General features: G+C 54.3%; 1 protein-coding gene across 1 annotated transcript in view; it reads left to right on the top strand.

Moving 5' to 3' along the window:
- Positions 1–2,394: 2,394 nt before the first annotated feature.
- Positions 2,395–14,029, top strand: part of CHRDL2 (chordin like 2) — a 28,457-nt gene continuing 16,822 nt past the window's right edge. The window contains exons 1-4 of the mRNA XM_065852841.2: positions 2,395–2,527; positions 10,509–10,621; positions 11,397–11,490; positions 12,317–12,459. Of these exons, the coding sequence (XP_065708913.2) occupies positions 2,446–2,527; positions 10,509–10,621; positions 11,397–11,490; positions 12,317–12,459 (432 nt within the window). The 5' untranslated portion in view covers positions 2,395–2,445. The remainder of the gene's footprint in view (positions 2,528–10,508; positions 10,622–11,396; positions 11,491–12,316; positions 12,460–14,029) is intronic.

The raw sequence follows: 14,029 nt of genomic DNA, 5'->3' as shown, positions 1-14,029 counted from the left end.
TCTTGATTTCTTGTGCTCAGCAGCCCAAAGAGAAAATAACAAAGCTGATGATATAATGTGTTATTAAAACAGGTTTTTCTATTACAAAGATTTCCCTCTCTCATGTCCAGCTCAGCAACAGGCACCGGCAGACGTGGTTTGGTAAAGGGGGATGTGTCTGCCTCCTAGGGCCAGAAAAGAAGAGATGGATGGAGAGAAGAGTTTTTACTGCAGAAATTGCCCTTGGCTGTTTCCTCCCCAAGCCAAACGAGGCACACGGCTGGTGTGACCAGCATTAGGGGTTTGGGGCCACCTTGGAGCTGTCGGCAACCTGGTGGCTTCGCGCCACTCTCAGGTGCGTTGTCATCGGGCACAAGGATCTCACACCCTGGAAAGCCCCATGCCAAGCTTGAATTAATGGAAGAAAACAAATAATAAATTGGCTGATGGAGATCTCTGGTCATCTGGTGCCATCGCAGATGATGACAGTCTCTCCATGGCCAGTGGTGGGAGGAAGCTGAAGGACATGAGGGTAACAGAGACACCCCGAGATGTAGAGATGAAGCCGTTTGCAAAGGAGAAGCCCAGGACTCCTGCAAGGTCTGGGACCTCCATCCAAGCCTGCTCGATGGGAGAACATGGGCATGAAGGTGTCCAGCGCCGTGTTACAAACCGTATTTCTTGTGCTAATAAAGTGTCTTTAGGCTCTAAGCACCCCTGCAAGTATGAGAAATGAAGGTGGAGCAGGAGGAATGGGTAAAAAAACAGGCAAATCTGTCCAAGGAAACTGCAGGAACCCATCTCCATAATGAAGTGGTGGTCCTGGGTTATTTTGGCCGTGGGAACCAACACTGCCCAACTTCTCCATGAGCATCCCAAGCCCCACAGACAGACAGAGCTGGACCGTTCTGTGCAGGATTTGGGGAGCAGCAAGAACAGGAGCAACGTGTCTGGAGGTGAGGTGGCTTCTCCAGGGTTGACCAATGACCTTCCAACCAATGCCGTTTCATGCCCAGCAGCTCCATTGAAGATGAAGGGTGGCCGAGGTTTGTCCCCACTCTTCTGAGGTGGCAGGAGGAGGATTTGGGAGGGTGGCTCGGTGCTGGAGGGGGGTTCCTGCAGGTGGGGGCTACGCTGGCCATTTCAGATGGTTTTATGCAGCTGGAGGAATGTAAAGCAACTGGTGGGGAGAGCGAGCTCCACCACTTTGTCTCGCAAACCTCTTCAGGTACACGGGGGATAGGGAAGGAAGGAGCCTCTCCATGGCGCTGGGAATGGAACTGGGATTTACTGGGAAGGGTCTCAGGGCACTGGGTGATGGAGCAGCGCCCTGGGAGGGGAGGTTGCAGCCCGGATTTTTGCTTTGCCCCACTCAGAGCATGGGATGCTCAGGGCTGTACCAGGACCGGCTTTGCATCTGTGTGGGCTTAATCCCAGCGCGGGGGGTTAAACCTCTCGCAGGGGGCGGCTCAAGCATCTCAGAGCCGGGTGTCCAGGTGGAGTTTAAGAGGGAGAAAGGGAACGGCCGGGCCGTGTGTGTGTGGGGTGACATCCCATTAGTGTCACCCCCCAGCCCGGCAGGTCCTTCGTGGGTTGCAGGGACTCAGGGGTTAAACCTGCGGCTCCCGCACCCCCTCCCCGCCCTCCCTCCCTCCGCCCACCCGCCGCCGAGGAATTTCCTAAAACACCCCCAAAAAGTGGGAAAATAATAATAATCATTAAAAGAAAAAAATTAAACCAAACAACAACCCACCACCCTGCGGGTCTATTTCCCCCCCTCCGCCCCCCTCCATCTCCGCCTTTAATACCAACAAACAAACTCCTCGGCTCTCCCTAAAGGAGGCGCCTTTGATCGGAGCGAGACGAGCCCCGCCGGGCACCGGCACCGCGACACCCCCGGGAACCGGTACCGACACCCCCGGGATCCGGCACCGACACCTCCGGGCACCGACACCTCCGGGCACCGACACCCCCGGGCATCGGCACCGCGACACCCCCGGGATCCGGCACCGACAGCCCCGACAACCGACACCACTGGCACCGGCAGCCCCGGGCACCGATACTCGTGGCAACCGGCACCCCCGGGAAGCGACACCGCAGCATCCCCGGCATCGGCGCCCCCGACGCCGGCATCCCAGGGCACCGACACCCCCGGGAATCGGCACCGACATCCCCGGGCACCGGCACCGCGACATCCCCGGCACCCCCGGGCACTGTCACCGGCCCCGGGGCATCCGACACCGGGACCAAGACCGCGGCACCGCCGGGCACCAGCGGCGGGAGCGAAGACCCCGAGCACCGGGACCGAGACATCGCCGGGCGCCGCACCGAGAGCAGCATCGGGACATCGCGGGCAGCGACACCGGGACCAAGAGACCCCCCGGGACCAAAACACCGTCGGTCTCCGGGACCAGAACACCCGCAGGCACCGGGACCGAAGCCCCCAGGCGCTGACCACGGGCTGCGATGCTTCCCGGGGCGAGTCCCTTCGCCTTCCTCCTCCGGTGCCTGCTGCTCCTCTTCGCCTCCGAGAGCCGAGCCCGGGCTCGTAAGTCACCCCCGCTCCCCTCCCGGCTGCTCTGGGCCCCCCCGTGCCTCAGTTTCCCCATCGTCAGCGTCCACATTAACTTGTGGAGGGGCTTTGTGGGTACGACTAAGGATATGGGGAGGCTCATTGCCATGGCAGGTGCTGATCCTCCCTGACCAGGGTGTCCCAGGCTGTGTTGCAAGCTGGGTCACCCATCCTGCGCTGCTGGGGACATGGCTGTGTCCACGCTGCTGTCCCTGGCTGCTTTGTGGGGACATACAGCACCAAGTGTGTACTGGTGAGGGGGCTTTGGGGTTTCGTGAGCTGATGGGGTTGAAGGTCTGGGGCCCCTCTCCCACTAGAAATTGTGCCGAGAAGGGGGTTGAATTGCAGCCCTTCCCCTGCACAGATCCCACCCCACATGGGTGCATCCCCCCCCGAAGGTGGATGGGGACATGGGCACTTTGGGGAAATGACCCCCCCAAACCAAAGCTGGGGGCTTTTCTCCATCCCTTGTGCACCCCTTGTTCTGTCCTTGCTCCCTGTGGACTGACTTGGGCAGATAAGATTTGGGATGGGGAAGTGAGGTTCAGCACTTTCTTGCATTAATACAAAAGGGCTTGAAGGACTTGACCAGGGCTGTTTAGCAGCTTGGAAGGTGTTGGAGGTGTTAATATGAGCCAGGTTTGGCTTGGACAAAGCACTGGGACCCCTTGAGCAGCTGCTGGGCACCCCTACAACATGGCAAAGCCACCTGAGCACCGAACAAAACAGAGTAGGACCTGTCGTGTCCCTACATTTGTTCTCCCCTTTAATCTCCTGAAATCCCAGCGGAGTCTGTCGGTGGCTGCATTAGGGTGATTTATGACTTGCCCGCTGCCAGCAGTGCATTAGGCACTCTGCAAATAATCGTCCTCCTGGAGCGCCAACCCAAAATGTGAGCGCTGGATTGCTTGTCCCAGCAGTGGGGTGTGCTGGGGGGGAAGGCAACCGACTGGATGGGGCTGTGCAGAGCTTTGGAGAGCAAATTCTGGGTGAGCTTGGCTCCTTTCCCTTCCCTGGGCTCATTGAAAACCACCGAGAGCAGACCGCAGCATCCGTTTCTTGTGCGAAGGATGTGGGTCTGGTTTGTTAACCGTGGTACCCATGTTGGGAGGAGGATGGAGACGTCTCCAGAAGGTGCTAAGCGAGGTGTTTGCTCTTCGGAGGCACCTGCTGATGGGGAGCAGAGCCCCTAAACTGGGCATAAACCAGGGGGCAGTGGGGTTCGTCTGCTTTGGGAGGAAGCGCTGGGGTCCATTTGCGGGATTTATAATGGTGATAAAAGGCTTGGGACTGTGGGACAGGAACAAAATTGGAGCAGGAAGGTCTGGGATCACCCCCCAGCTCTGCATCACTTCGGCTCCGCCACTGAGCGCATCCCACGGCGCTGGGGGGCTTGGCTGGGGCTCCAGACGCCCTGTAATCGAGGACAGGATGTCTTGGTGACAAGGTCCTGATCGAATCACGGACTTTTCCCCACTGTCCACCTCTGCAGCTCGCTGCCTCACATTTTTCCTGGGGCTGAGCACTCAGGGAGAACGAAGACAGGAATAAATTAGTTACGAGCAGGCTCATCAGCCAAGAGACCTACAGTGTCGTGGCTAAAAATAGGTGAGAAGCAGAAATGCTCGGGCTTGAAGGCAAGTCAGAAAAGAAGAATTTGCCCACAGAAACAGGCTATTTTAGGGGATTTACACTCTCAGCTGAAAAAATATCGGAGGCACAGGTTACAGGGCCGAATGTGCTGCAGCCCGGCCACTATGAGTAATTCAGCGGCAATAGTTGCACGCAATGATGTTTTGGCTGGAGGCTTTTAAACACCAGCATCTCTGGAGACCACGGGGCAGTGGTTTTCCCCCCAGGAGCTTAGAAGCTGCCGTTTCATTTCTTTTTAACGTGGTTTGTGGGATGTGTCTGTCCTACAAGTTTGGATCCAGTGTGATGAGGGATTGAGCGGTCCAAGGTAGGAAGGACTGGGATGAAAAGCAAATCCTACTGTTGGCCATGGTAAGGGAGAGGTGAGGGTTGCACACCCCAATTTATACAACTGAGCATCCCCTTGGGAAGAAGTGGATGAAAACAGGACCCAATGTTCTTCTCGCTGAGCCCATGGGGATGCTCTGGGTGCGGGACTTCACTTGGCTCCTCCACCCTGGGATGCTCGATGGTGATTTGTGAGCCTGTGTTTGCAGAGCTGCAGAGTTTTCCAGGCTCCCAAAGCTCCGAGAAGAGATTCCCAGCCCAGGAGTGAGCGAGACGAGCTCTTGGGAAGCGGTGTGGACGTGAGTGCAGCCGTTAAGATGCCACATGTCAAGGACCCGGTGTGTTTTAACCAGTCCCTTCGCAGCTAAGTTGCACTTTAAGCCCTTCATAAATACAGGGCTGTCATAGGAGTGCCTGGACTTTGTGTACCAGACAGTGCTTTTTACACTTTATTTATGACCGCTCTTAAAAACTCGCAAACTGGTTTGCATAAACACACCCCCGCACGCCTGGCGCAGCGCTGGCTGGCAGGTGCGTGACCTCCCAAAAAGCTGTTGGGGTTGAGAGCCCAGCTTGGATGTGCCCTGCTTGGGGAGAGCTGGGGGGGACGCGGAGGTGGGAGAAACCCCTGTGGTGTGGGACGAAAAGAGGGAGAAGCGGCGTGAGACCTGCGGGGTGTTTTGGCAGCATCTTTGTTGGAGCCAGTTTGGTGCCTGCTAGGGAAACTGAGGCACGGGGCTTTCCAAGCTTTTGCATTAGTCCCTCGTTAGTCGTGAGTCAAGGCAAGGGTCTTGCCTCTGGAGACTCCTTGGTGTCCTGTAGCGTGGAGATGCTCTGATGTATAGAAACATACAACAGTTTGGGTTAAGGGACCTTCCAAGCTCCCCCAGTGCCACCTCTGCTATGAGCAGGGACATCTTTACCAGCTCAGGTTGCTCAGAACCCCGTCCAGCTTGGCCTGGGATGTCTCCAAGGCTGTAGGTCAGGATTAAAGTATGTTGATCCTGCATGTGCAAAGACCCGTCTGGGTAATGGGTGTGTGAATGGGAGCTGCTCCCTGGGCTGATGGAACAAGTGATGTCAAAGCAGCTCAAAACCTCCCATGACCCATCAGGACATCTGCTCAAGCCTGGAGAACCCTGACGTGGGAGCAGGGGGTATTGGGGCAAGGTCTTGCACACGTGTGTATGTATGTGGCTTGACTTTGTTGAGCTTCAGTCGCTATATCCAGAGAGAGATGATGTGAGCACGGTTCAGCTGGAGCCAAAGGAGGATTTGGGAGCAGAACATGATATTTCAGTAGCTAACATGCATGCAAGTTTAATATCTCACCTTGGTTCCAGCTGCTATGCTCAGGATTGGTGCAGGAGACCATCTGACCTGTTTTGGCCCATGGTCAAAGTGTCCAGGCAGTGGGACAAGTCACACCACCTTGGGAAACCCATGGGGACATCCTCATCCACTGTGGACGTGGAGGGGTGCAAGACACTACGTCAAATGGGCTGCACCAGTGGGTGGGAGACCTTCAAGGGATAGGTCTCATGAACATGTTGGCCTGGGGGGACTTTTCTGCAGCCAAGGCCAGGAGATGTCCAGGGGCGGTCTGACCAACATTGGCCAGTTTGATGGTTCAACAAAGGCTGTAGGGGTCTCCTCTTTGTTCACAGTCTCTTGCTGGGTCTAGAGCAGGGCGTGAAGATGTAGGATGGCATCTTGTTGGTGACTAATGTATGAAGCTGTTGAGATACATCCTAAAGAGGTGTCAAGGCCATTCTCATGGTGTGAAAAATCAGCAGTCACCAAATGCACCATAGGATGAGTTTCTCCACTCCATTCAGTTTGTCACCATGGACTGATGTTTCTAGACCATCTCATGAAGATGCTGCTCCAGTGGGTTCATAGAGTGTCTGAAAACCTCCACCACAGCCTCTTCTGGGGTTTAAATCCCCTGGCAGCTGCAGAGCTTCCCACAATACCTGTCCTAAATCTTCCAGGCTTTGCCCCAAGCTGATTGCTTCTTCTTGTCCCTTTGTAACAACCCCCACTTACCTCATCCTCCCGCTTGCGTGATTCATCTCATATTACACACCCTTCTTGCTGTCCAGGATGCAATTAGTGATAATTAGCGACAATCTCAATCAAAGTAAAGCAGGGCCTGGGTACAGACTTGAGCACTGACCTGGGGTGTCCAGAATCTTGCTGTGGGTGCTCTCCCCAGCATGGTGTTGAGAGGTGCCAACGTGGGCCTCAACAAATGCCTGAGGACGGCTGGGCCAGGGTGGCTCCAGCAGGAAGGTATGGACATGAGCTGGTCCAGGCCACCGACCCCAGACCCTGATCTGGGGTATTCAGTGATTTGGATGCAACCAGGCGATCCTCACCCAAGAAGACACTGGAGCCATGGCAGAAAACTGCTGTTGGATGGGGAGGCAGGGAGAAACCTTCTTCTTCCATGATGTCCCCAGCAGAGACCTTTGGAGTGGGCAAGGTAGAGATGCTTCCATGTGGAAGAGTTGCTCTTCACAGCGTCTCATAGAATCATAGAATAATTTTGGTTGGAAAAGACCCTCAAGATCACCAAGTCCAACTGTTCCCCCACCTCTGGCACTGCCCCATGTCCCTGAGAACCTCATCTCCATGTCTGTTCAGCCCCTCCAGGGATGGTGACTCCACCACTCCCTCTGGGCACTCGACCACAGGACTCGCTGCTGGGTGGCAAAGGAATCATTTCCACATCTTTCAACTCTTTTCTTGTTCATAAAGCTCATAATATCACTCTGAAGAGCAAAGTCTTGTATTGGGGGCTTCTTTTATTTGGGAAGAAACTGGTAAGGCGGGACATGTTCTTGGAGGTGTTCGCCCCTTCCCACCTCTGCTCCTGCTTTGAGGTCCCACAAGGCCACCTCCAAGCATGGAACCTCTGCCTTGCAATCAGCAGGCTCTGATTGTGGCTCCAAGGTGAGGTGGACCAGGCTGGCCTGCTGTTTTCTCCTGCCCAGGGATCGTGTGGTTCTTGGGATGGAAAACTAGGTGGATTTTTAGTACTGCAGCCTAGAAAACGCTCCACAGCTCAAGAGCCTTCTCTGGAAAACAAGCAGTAAAACAACGTGACTTTTGTGAGCATGCTGTTGCAGAAGACGCAATAAATAAGGAGACTGAACGGCACGGGAGCAATTTTGCTGCCACAAATGTCTTTTCACTCCGAGTGAAGATTGGGAAGATATCCAAAGTTGGACCTCTGAAAATGAAATTATTAACCTGGCATGGGAAAAAATGATCCAGAGCCTCCAGCTTTTTAATCCTCCTCCCTCCATCCATCCTCAGCTTGCTTTTAACCAAAAAATGCCGGCGCCTCTTGCCAAATATGCCACAAAGTGCTACTGAGATGCGGACAAGTGTGTGCTGCTGCCCCGGCGCTGCCAGTCGGCTTTAATTTTACCAGCGGGCCCTTTGCAGACATGAATCAGGCTGCTTTCGAGGGCTGGACCCAAACCAGGGCTCCGCTTGTGATTAAATGTTTGAACGAAGCAGCCAACTGGCACGGGAGCCGGCAAGCCGAGCGGGGCCCGCATCACACGAAGGCAACTCGATTTCTTCACCCTCAGCGTAATTCATGAAGATGCTGCAAGCAGGGGAAGATGAAGTGATTTTTCTCACCCTTTTGCAAAATGGTATTTTATTTTTTTGTTTGAGTTTTGTCATGTTTGTTTTCCTCTCTTCTGCGTTTCTGCGGTTCCCAGCCACGTGCTCCCCATTCTTGCGTGGTTTGCCGTCAGCTCGTGTTGTGCGTGGCCAGGAATATGGGTTTGCTGACTTGTCGGGAGGTTTGGAGCGAGCTGTGGGGATGGTGTAAAGGTCTGAGTAGGGAAGAGACAGGAAAATGCCCCTGCCTGTCCCCTCTGATGGCATCCACCCCCAAATTACTGCAAATCTCCACCTCTGCAGATGCAACGCTGGCCCCACGCTGCTGTGCTTGGGCCAGGTGGTCTGGGCAGCTGGTGGATGCCTCCTTTGAAGGTAAAACTTGGAGAATCATGCGCTTGAAGCCATCAACTCAGTGAAGAGTTCACGGCTGCTGGCAAATCTGTATGGCTTGAGTTGGAAGGAACCCGTAATCGAATCATAGAATCATAGAGTCATAGAGTCACAGAATCATAGAATCATTTTGCTTGGAAGAGACCATGAAGATCCAACTACTAATCAAGACCCTCAAGATCCAACTATTAATCAAGACCCTTAAGATCCAACTAAGATGCTCCAGTCCAACCGTTAGCGGGATCATCACAGACCCGTAGGGCCACCCTTCCTGATGGCCACAGGGTCTGGCCGTGGTAGAGCATCACTTGGATTCATCCTCAGGATGGTCAGAAGCGGGAGGAGGGATGACAGCCCACCACAGCGTATTCATATGAGTTTCAGAATCATAGAATCATTTTAGTTGGAAAAGACCTTCGAGATCATCGAGTCCAACCGTTCCCCCAACCCCATGTCCCTGAGAACCTCATGTCCGTCTGTCCAACCCTCCAGGGATGGTGACTCCAGCACTGCCCTGGGCAGCCTGTTCCAATGCCCGACAACCCTTTGGGGAAGAATTGTTCCTAAGATCCAACCTCAACCTCCCCTGGCACAACTTGAGGTCGTTTCTTCTCTTTTGCCTGGTCAGTGGGAGAAACAATTGCATTAAGCAGGTATCATCTCCAGCTTTGGTGAGGTGGGACAACATCAGCTGCGCTATCTAAACCTCTGCTTTGCCTCTGATGACAGAGTGGGGCATGGGGTGGCTTTTAGCATCACTGGGGTGATGAAGGCCACCGAGCTTATTTTGGGGACCCTGTACTATTCCTTTAGGAGTCCTTCCAGCAGCGTAGCGGGGTCATCACCCACTAGCTTGCCCGACTTTGTGTAGCAAGAGCTGGGCACCATGCCTTGGAAAACAGCCCTTTCCCCTCTCCCCGCATCCCCAGGGTGTCACAAGGTTTTAAAAGACCCATAAACGCTTCAGGGGGTGTAAACGTCTGCCTTCCAGCAACGTCATCGCCCAAACTACCTCAAATCCCCTCGATGACATAACCTTTTAAATCACCTTTTTTAGTGGGGCTGTAAGCACCGAAACCACTAATAACACATGTGGGCAGGTGTGTGCTTGTTCACCAAAGAGCTTAACCCCCGGTGTGTCCCTCTGGCTGGTCGGGGATGGAGACACGTCATGGGAGAGCAGGAGCAGCTGCTGGGCTGTGGTGGGAGTTATGGGGTCCAGGTTCCTGCAGGTCCAACCAGGGTCTGAGCTTGGTCCTGCAGAACCAGGCGATGCTTTTTGATGTGAATGTTAAGAATGGCTGAATTGGGCTTTCTGGCCAAAGCCCTGTGGGGTTTTTTTGGTGGTGATTGTGGCCATGGTTTGTCCCACAGGTCCTGCTGCAGGCTGGCCTTGTCCTGTAACCAAGGGCTTGGAGGTGGAGGGACCCCGCTAAAACCCTGGGAATGCTGAAACTCTTAGGGAGAGCAAAAGGTTTTCCTTCAGAATGCGTTCCTAACCCCAAAATGTAGTGAAAATGTCTCCTAAACTCAGGTTCTCCTGTCCCCAACCACCACTCAAAGCCCTTTTGGGGAAAATTCAGTCCCATAGCATCACCCTGAAATCACCCGTCCATCTTCAAATGAGCATTTCTACTGACTCGTTTTAGAGATACAACTCTAATTTATGTCTCAAAACCACCCCAGATGTTCTCTGCTTGCAAAGGGAAGTCCAGCTTGCACAGAGGAGCTGCCACTTGGTCAGATGGGTCCCAGGTTAAAAAATTGTGGAAAGAAATGGCTTTTGGGGAATGTATTTAATTGAGGGGTTGGTGGATGGGATGTGGCCATCAGGTGCTCATGGGGAACAGCATGAAGGCACCGAGCAGGCCTTGCAGAGCGAGGATGCGTCTCCCAAGGACCATCCCTTTCTCTCACCTAACTTCTCTGGGTTGACTTTCAGGGCCGGACATGTTCTGCGACTTCAATGGCAAGAAGTACAGCCCGGGCGAGAGCTGGCACCCCTACCTGGAGCCGCAGGGGCTGATGTACTGCATCCGCTGCAGCTGCTCCGAGGCATGTCCCCCGCACGGAGCCGCGGGAGGTGGTGGGGATGCTCCTGACCTGGGATGTCGCTTTGGCAGCTCTTAAGCAGATCGGTTCTGGTGTCTAATTTGAGTAGATAAGCCCTTACCAGTCCTGTAGGGATGTTGGATGAATCTCTTTCCTTTTGAAAAAGCCTCACGTCCCACTGGGATTGTTGGGTTGACCTTGTGAGGGAGCTGTCTCAGTAGCTTTGGTGGGCTGTGGGTGGAGGTGGCTCAAGGCTGCTATGGGACCTTGAATGACCTTTGATGATGAGAGGTGAGACCATGAGCTGGCTGGCAAGAGGATCTGAGTGGGGAATGGAAACATCCTTGGCTGGGTGAGGTACGACAGCAAAATCCATCATGATAATGGGGCCACCATACAACATCTACAACTATCCGAAGCGAGGTTGTAGCATGCAGGGTGTTGGTCTCCTCTCACAAGTAGCAAGTGACAGGATGAGAGGAAACGGCCTCAAGTTGTGCCAGGGGAGGTTGAGGTTGGATGTGGGGACCAATTTCTTCCCCAAAGGGCTGTGGGGCATTGGAACAGGCTGCCCAGGGCAGTGCTGGAGTCACCATCCCTGGAGGGCTGGACAGACGGACATGAGGTTCTCAGGAACGTGGGGTTGGGGGAACGGTTGGACTCGATGATCTTGAAGGTCTTTTCCAACCAAAATGATTCCACACTTCTATGATCTTCTTCTTCATGCAGGGGTGAACATGTAGCTGACCAAACCCTCTTTCTCTCTTTCTCTCCCCAGAATGGCAACATCGGGTGCTACCGGATCCAGTGCCCGGCTCTGCAGTGTGCCAGTCCCGTCACGGACCCCCAGCAGTGCTGCCCGCGATGTCTCGGTGGGTGGACATCCCACGAGGAAGGAGGTGACAAGGTGGCCGCAGTCCTACAGGGACCTCAACTGCAGTCACTTGGGTGGTCACACTTGGAACTGTGCAGCGATGCTGGGTCTGGTCGCGCTCACTGTATCACAGCAGCAACAGCTGCTTGTGTGGCTTTTTTCCCCCAAAAAATGTCATTTGATAGAAAAGGGCTCTCTACCAGACCACTTTCTCCAAGTCCTCCCCATCCCAAGGAACTTTGTGGGGACTGAATATCAGACCACAGTTCAGGGACAAACCAGAAGCTGGCACTTTATCCATATCGTTTGCCAGCAAAATGTGTTGGATACAGGAAAAACGATAAAACATTTCTGAATGTTTTTAAGGAAATTATTGAATTTTTTTCTCCGCTGCATGTGATGACCTCCAACATCTGGAGTCAGATCTAAAGGACTTCGCCCATAGGCAATTAGCTAAAAATTAAAAATAATTTATTTTTTTTCTTATTTTTTTCCTTATCTCCGAAGTTGTCAATGGTTTTTGCCTGGTTTTGCCAAAACTCTGGCACACTGTGGGACAAGACCCTGGGAGGTCAGACTTCCAGCTTTCCCTTTGTGCTGAGCTCAGTGTGGTCAGGGCAGCCCCGTTCTCCAAACGATTTCAGGCACATAAATCCCTGTGGGCCATGGGATGCCCTGGCTACTTCTTCGTGATAACTGTGGCGTGTGGAGTTCTCCTTGTCCTTTTGTGTTAAGCTGGTGGGGAATCTCCTGAGGATCCATGATATGTCAGGGCCAGGCAAGGGCTGGATCTCATCCTACTGCTTTCTCACCTTCTTCTCCAGAGCCACATTCCCCTTCTGGCCTCCGGGCACCCATCAAGTCTTGCCAGTACAACGGGACGACGTACCAGCAAGGCGAGATGTTCACCACCAGTGAGCTCTTCCCCAGCCGCCAGCCGAACCAGTGTGTGCAGTGCAGCTGCTCCGTAAGCTACCTAGGATCCCCTGGGAGGTGGGGAGGGCTTGGGGTCTTCTCCTGCACCCCAACAATATCCCCCCAGACCAAAAACCTCATGAAGACCATTGGGTGGTACCAGCCCATGGTGGGATGGTTTAGCCTCATGATCGGGTTATCTCGCCCTGGACTGGGCACTGGTGAGGCCGCACCTTGAGTCCTGGGGTCAGTTTTGGGTCCCTCATATCAAAAAACCCTTGAGGTGCTGGAGCGAGTGGAGAGAAGGGAACGGAGCTGATGAGGGGCTGGAGCACAAGTGTGATGGGAGCGGCTGAGGGACCTGGGGGGTTCAGCTGGAGAACAGGAGCTGAGGGGAGACCTTCTGATCTCTGTCACACCAAGTTGCAACAACCTTCCATCGTGGGACCACCTTCCTCGCTGGCCCTGGTTACCCTGCCTGAGGGCTACGACAGTGGCCAGGATGCCGTGTGGTCCTCAGCATGCATCCCTGTGGTGGGTTGTTATCCACCATGGGTGGATTGCCAGCACTGGGGGGATTTTTCTTCTCTGTGAGCCTCCAGCAATGCCCTGAGCCAGGCCCTGGCTCTGCTCTGCCCAGCCCTCTCCTGCAGGCTGGAATCCCACTAAAAACTGCCTAAAACCGAGTTCCAACGCTTCGCTTGGGAGATGGGAGGCAGCCTGGCCGGCTGTGATGGCGAAGGTGTGTGGAGCGTGAGACCACGCGTGCCAGGAGCTGAGTGTCGGGAGATAAATGGAGCAGCTCCTCCTCCTCAGGAGGGAGCGAGGAAGGGGGATAGAAAGTGCTGACGCTGGACTTGGACGCTGTGGGGAACTGCTCACGGCAGCTCCAGCCTCTGCCATGAAAAAGAAGAGGGTTGCAGACTTGGCTTTCACCGCCCATTGTACAGAACCCTTGGATGGGACCAGGCTCCACCGGTCTGTGCTTTGCTTGCAGCAAATAAGCTTTGCCAGGAAAGAAAAAGGAGTGAAAAGACCCAAATCACTTCACTCTCTCATGCCAAGGACATGTACACAGTGGTTTCCATCAGCTGGTGCTTGGCAGTGAAGTATCGGTGATATCAAGATGGCTGTTCTGAGCCTTTGGTGCTTGTGCGTAACTCGGAGCTGGGTGGCTTGGAGATAGGTGGCAAGAGGAATAGCTTAGACATAGAAATTATACAGTTTTGGGGCTGGTTCCTACCTAGGAACCAGGCTGGGGACAAACTTGTCATTGGTGAGGCCACACCTTGAATCCTGGGGTCAGTTTTGAGTCCCTCGTGCCAAGAAAGGCTTTGAGGTGCTGGAGCGAGTGGAGAGAAGGGAACGGAGCTGGTGAGGGGCTGGAGCACAAGTGTGATGGGAGCGGCTGAGGGACCTGGGGGGTTCAGCTGGAGAACAGGAGCTGAGGGGAGACCTTCTGATCTCTGAACTGCCTGAAAGGAGCTTGGAGCCAGGGGGGTCGGGCTCTGCTCCCCAGGAACAAGCGCCAGGAGCAGAGGAAACGGCCTCAAGTTGCACCAGGGGAGGTTGAGGTTGGATGTGGGGAACAATTTCTTCCCCAAAGGGCTGTGGGGCATTGG

Source organism: Patagioenas fasciata, chromosome 1 (genome assembly GCF_037038585.1).
Source record: "Patagioenas fasciata isolate bPatFas1 chromosome 1, bPatFas1.hap1, whole genome shotgun sequence".
Lineage (NCBI taxonomy): Eukaryota > Metazoa > Chordata > Aves > Columbiformes > Columbidae > Patagioenas > Patagioenas fasciata.
The sequence above is the reverse complement of the archived record's forward strand: the minus strand, read 5'-3'. Positions and strand labels throughout refer to the sequence as shown.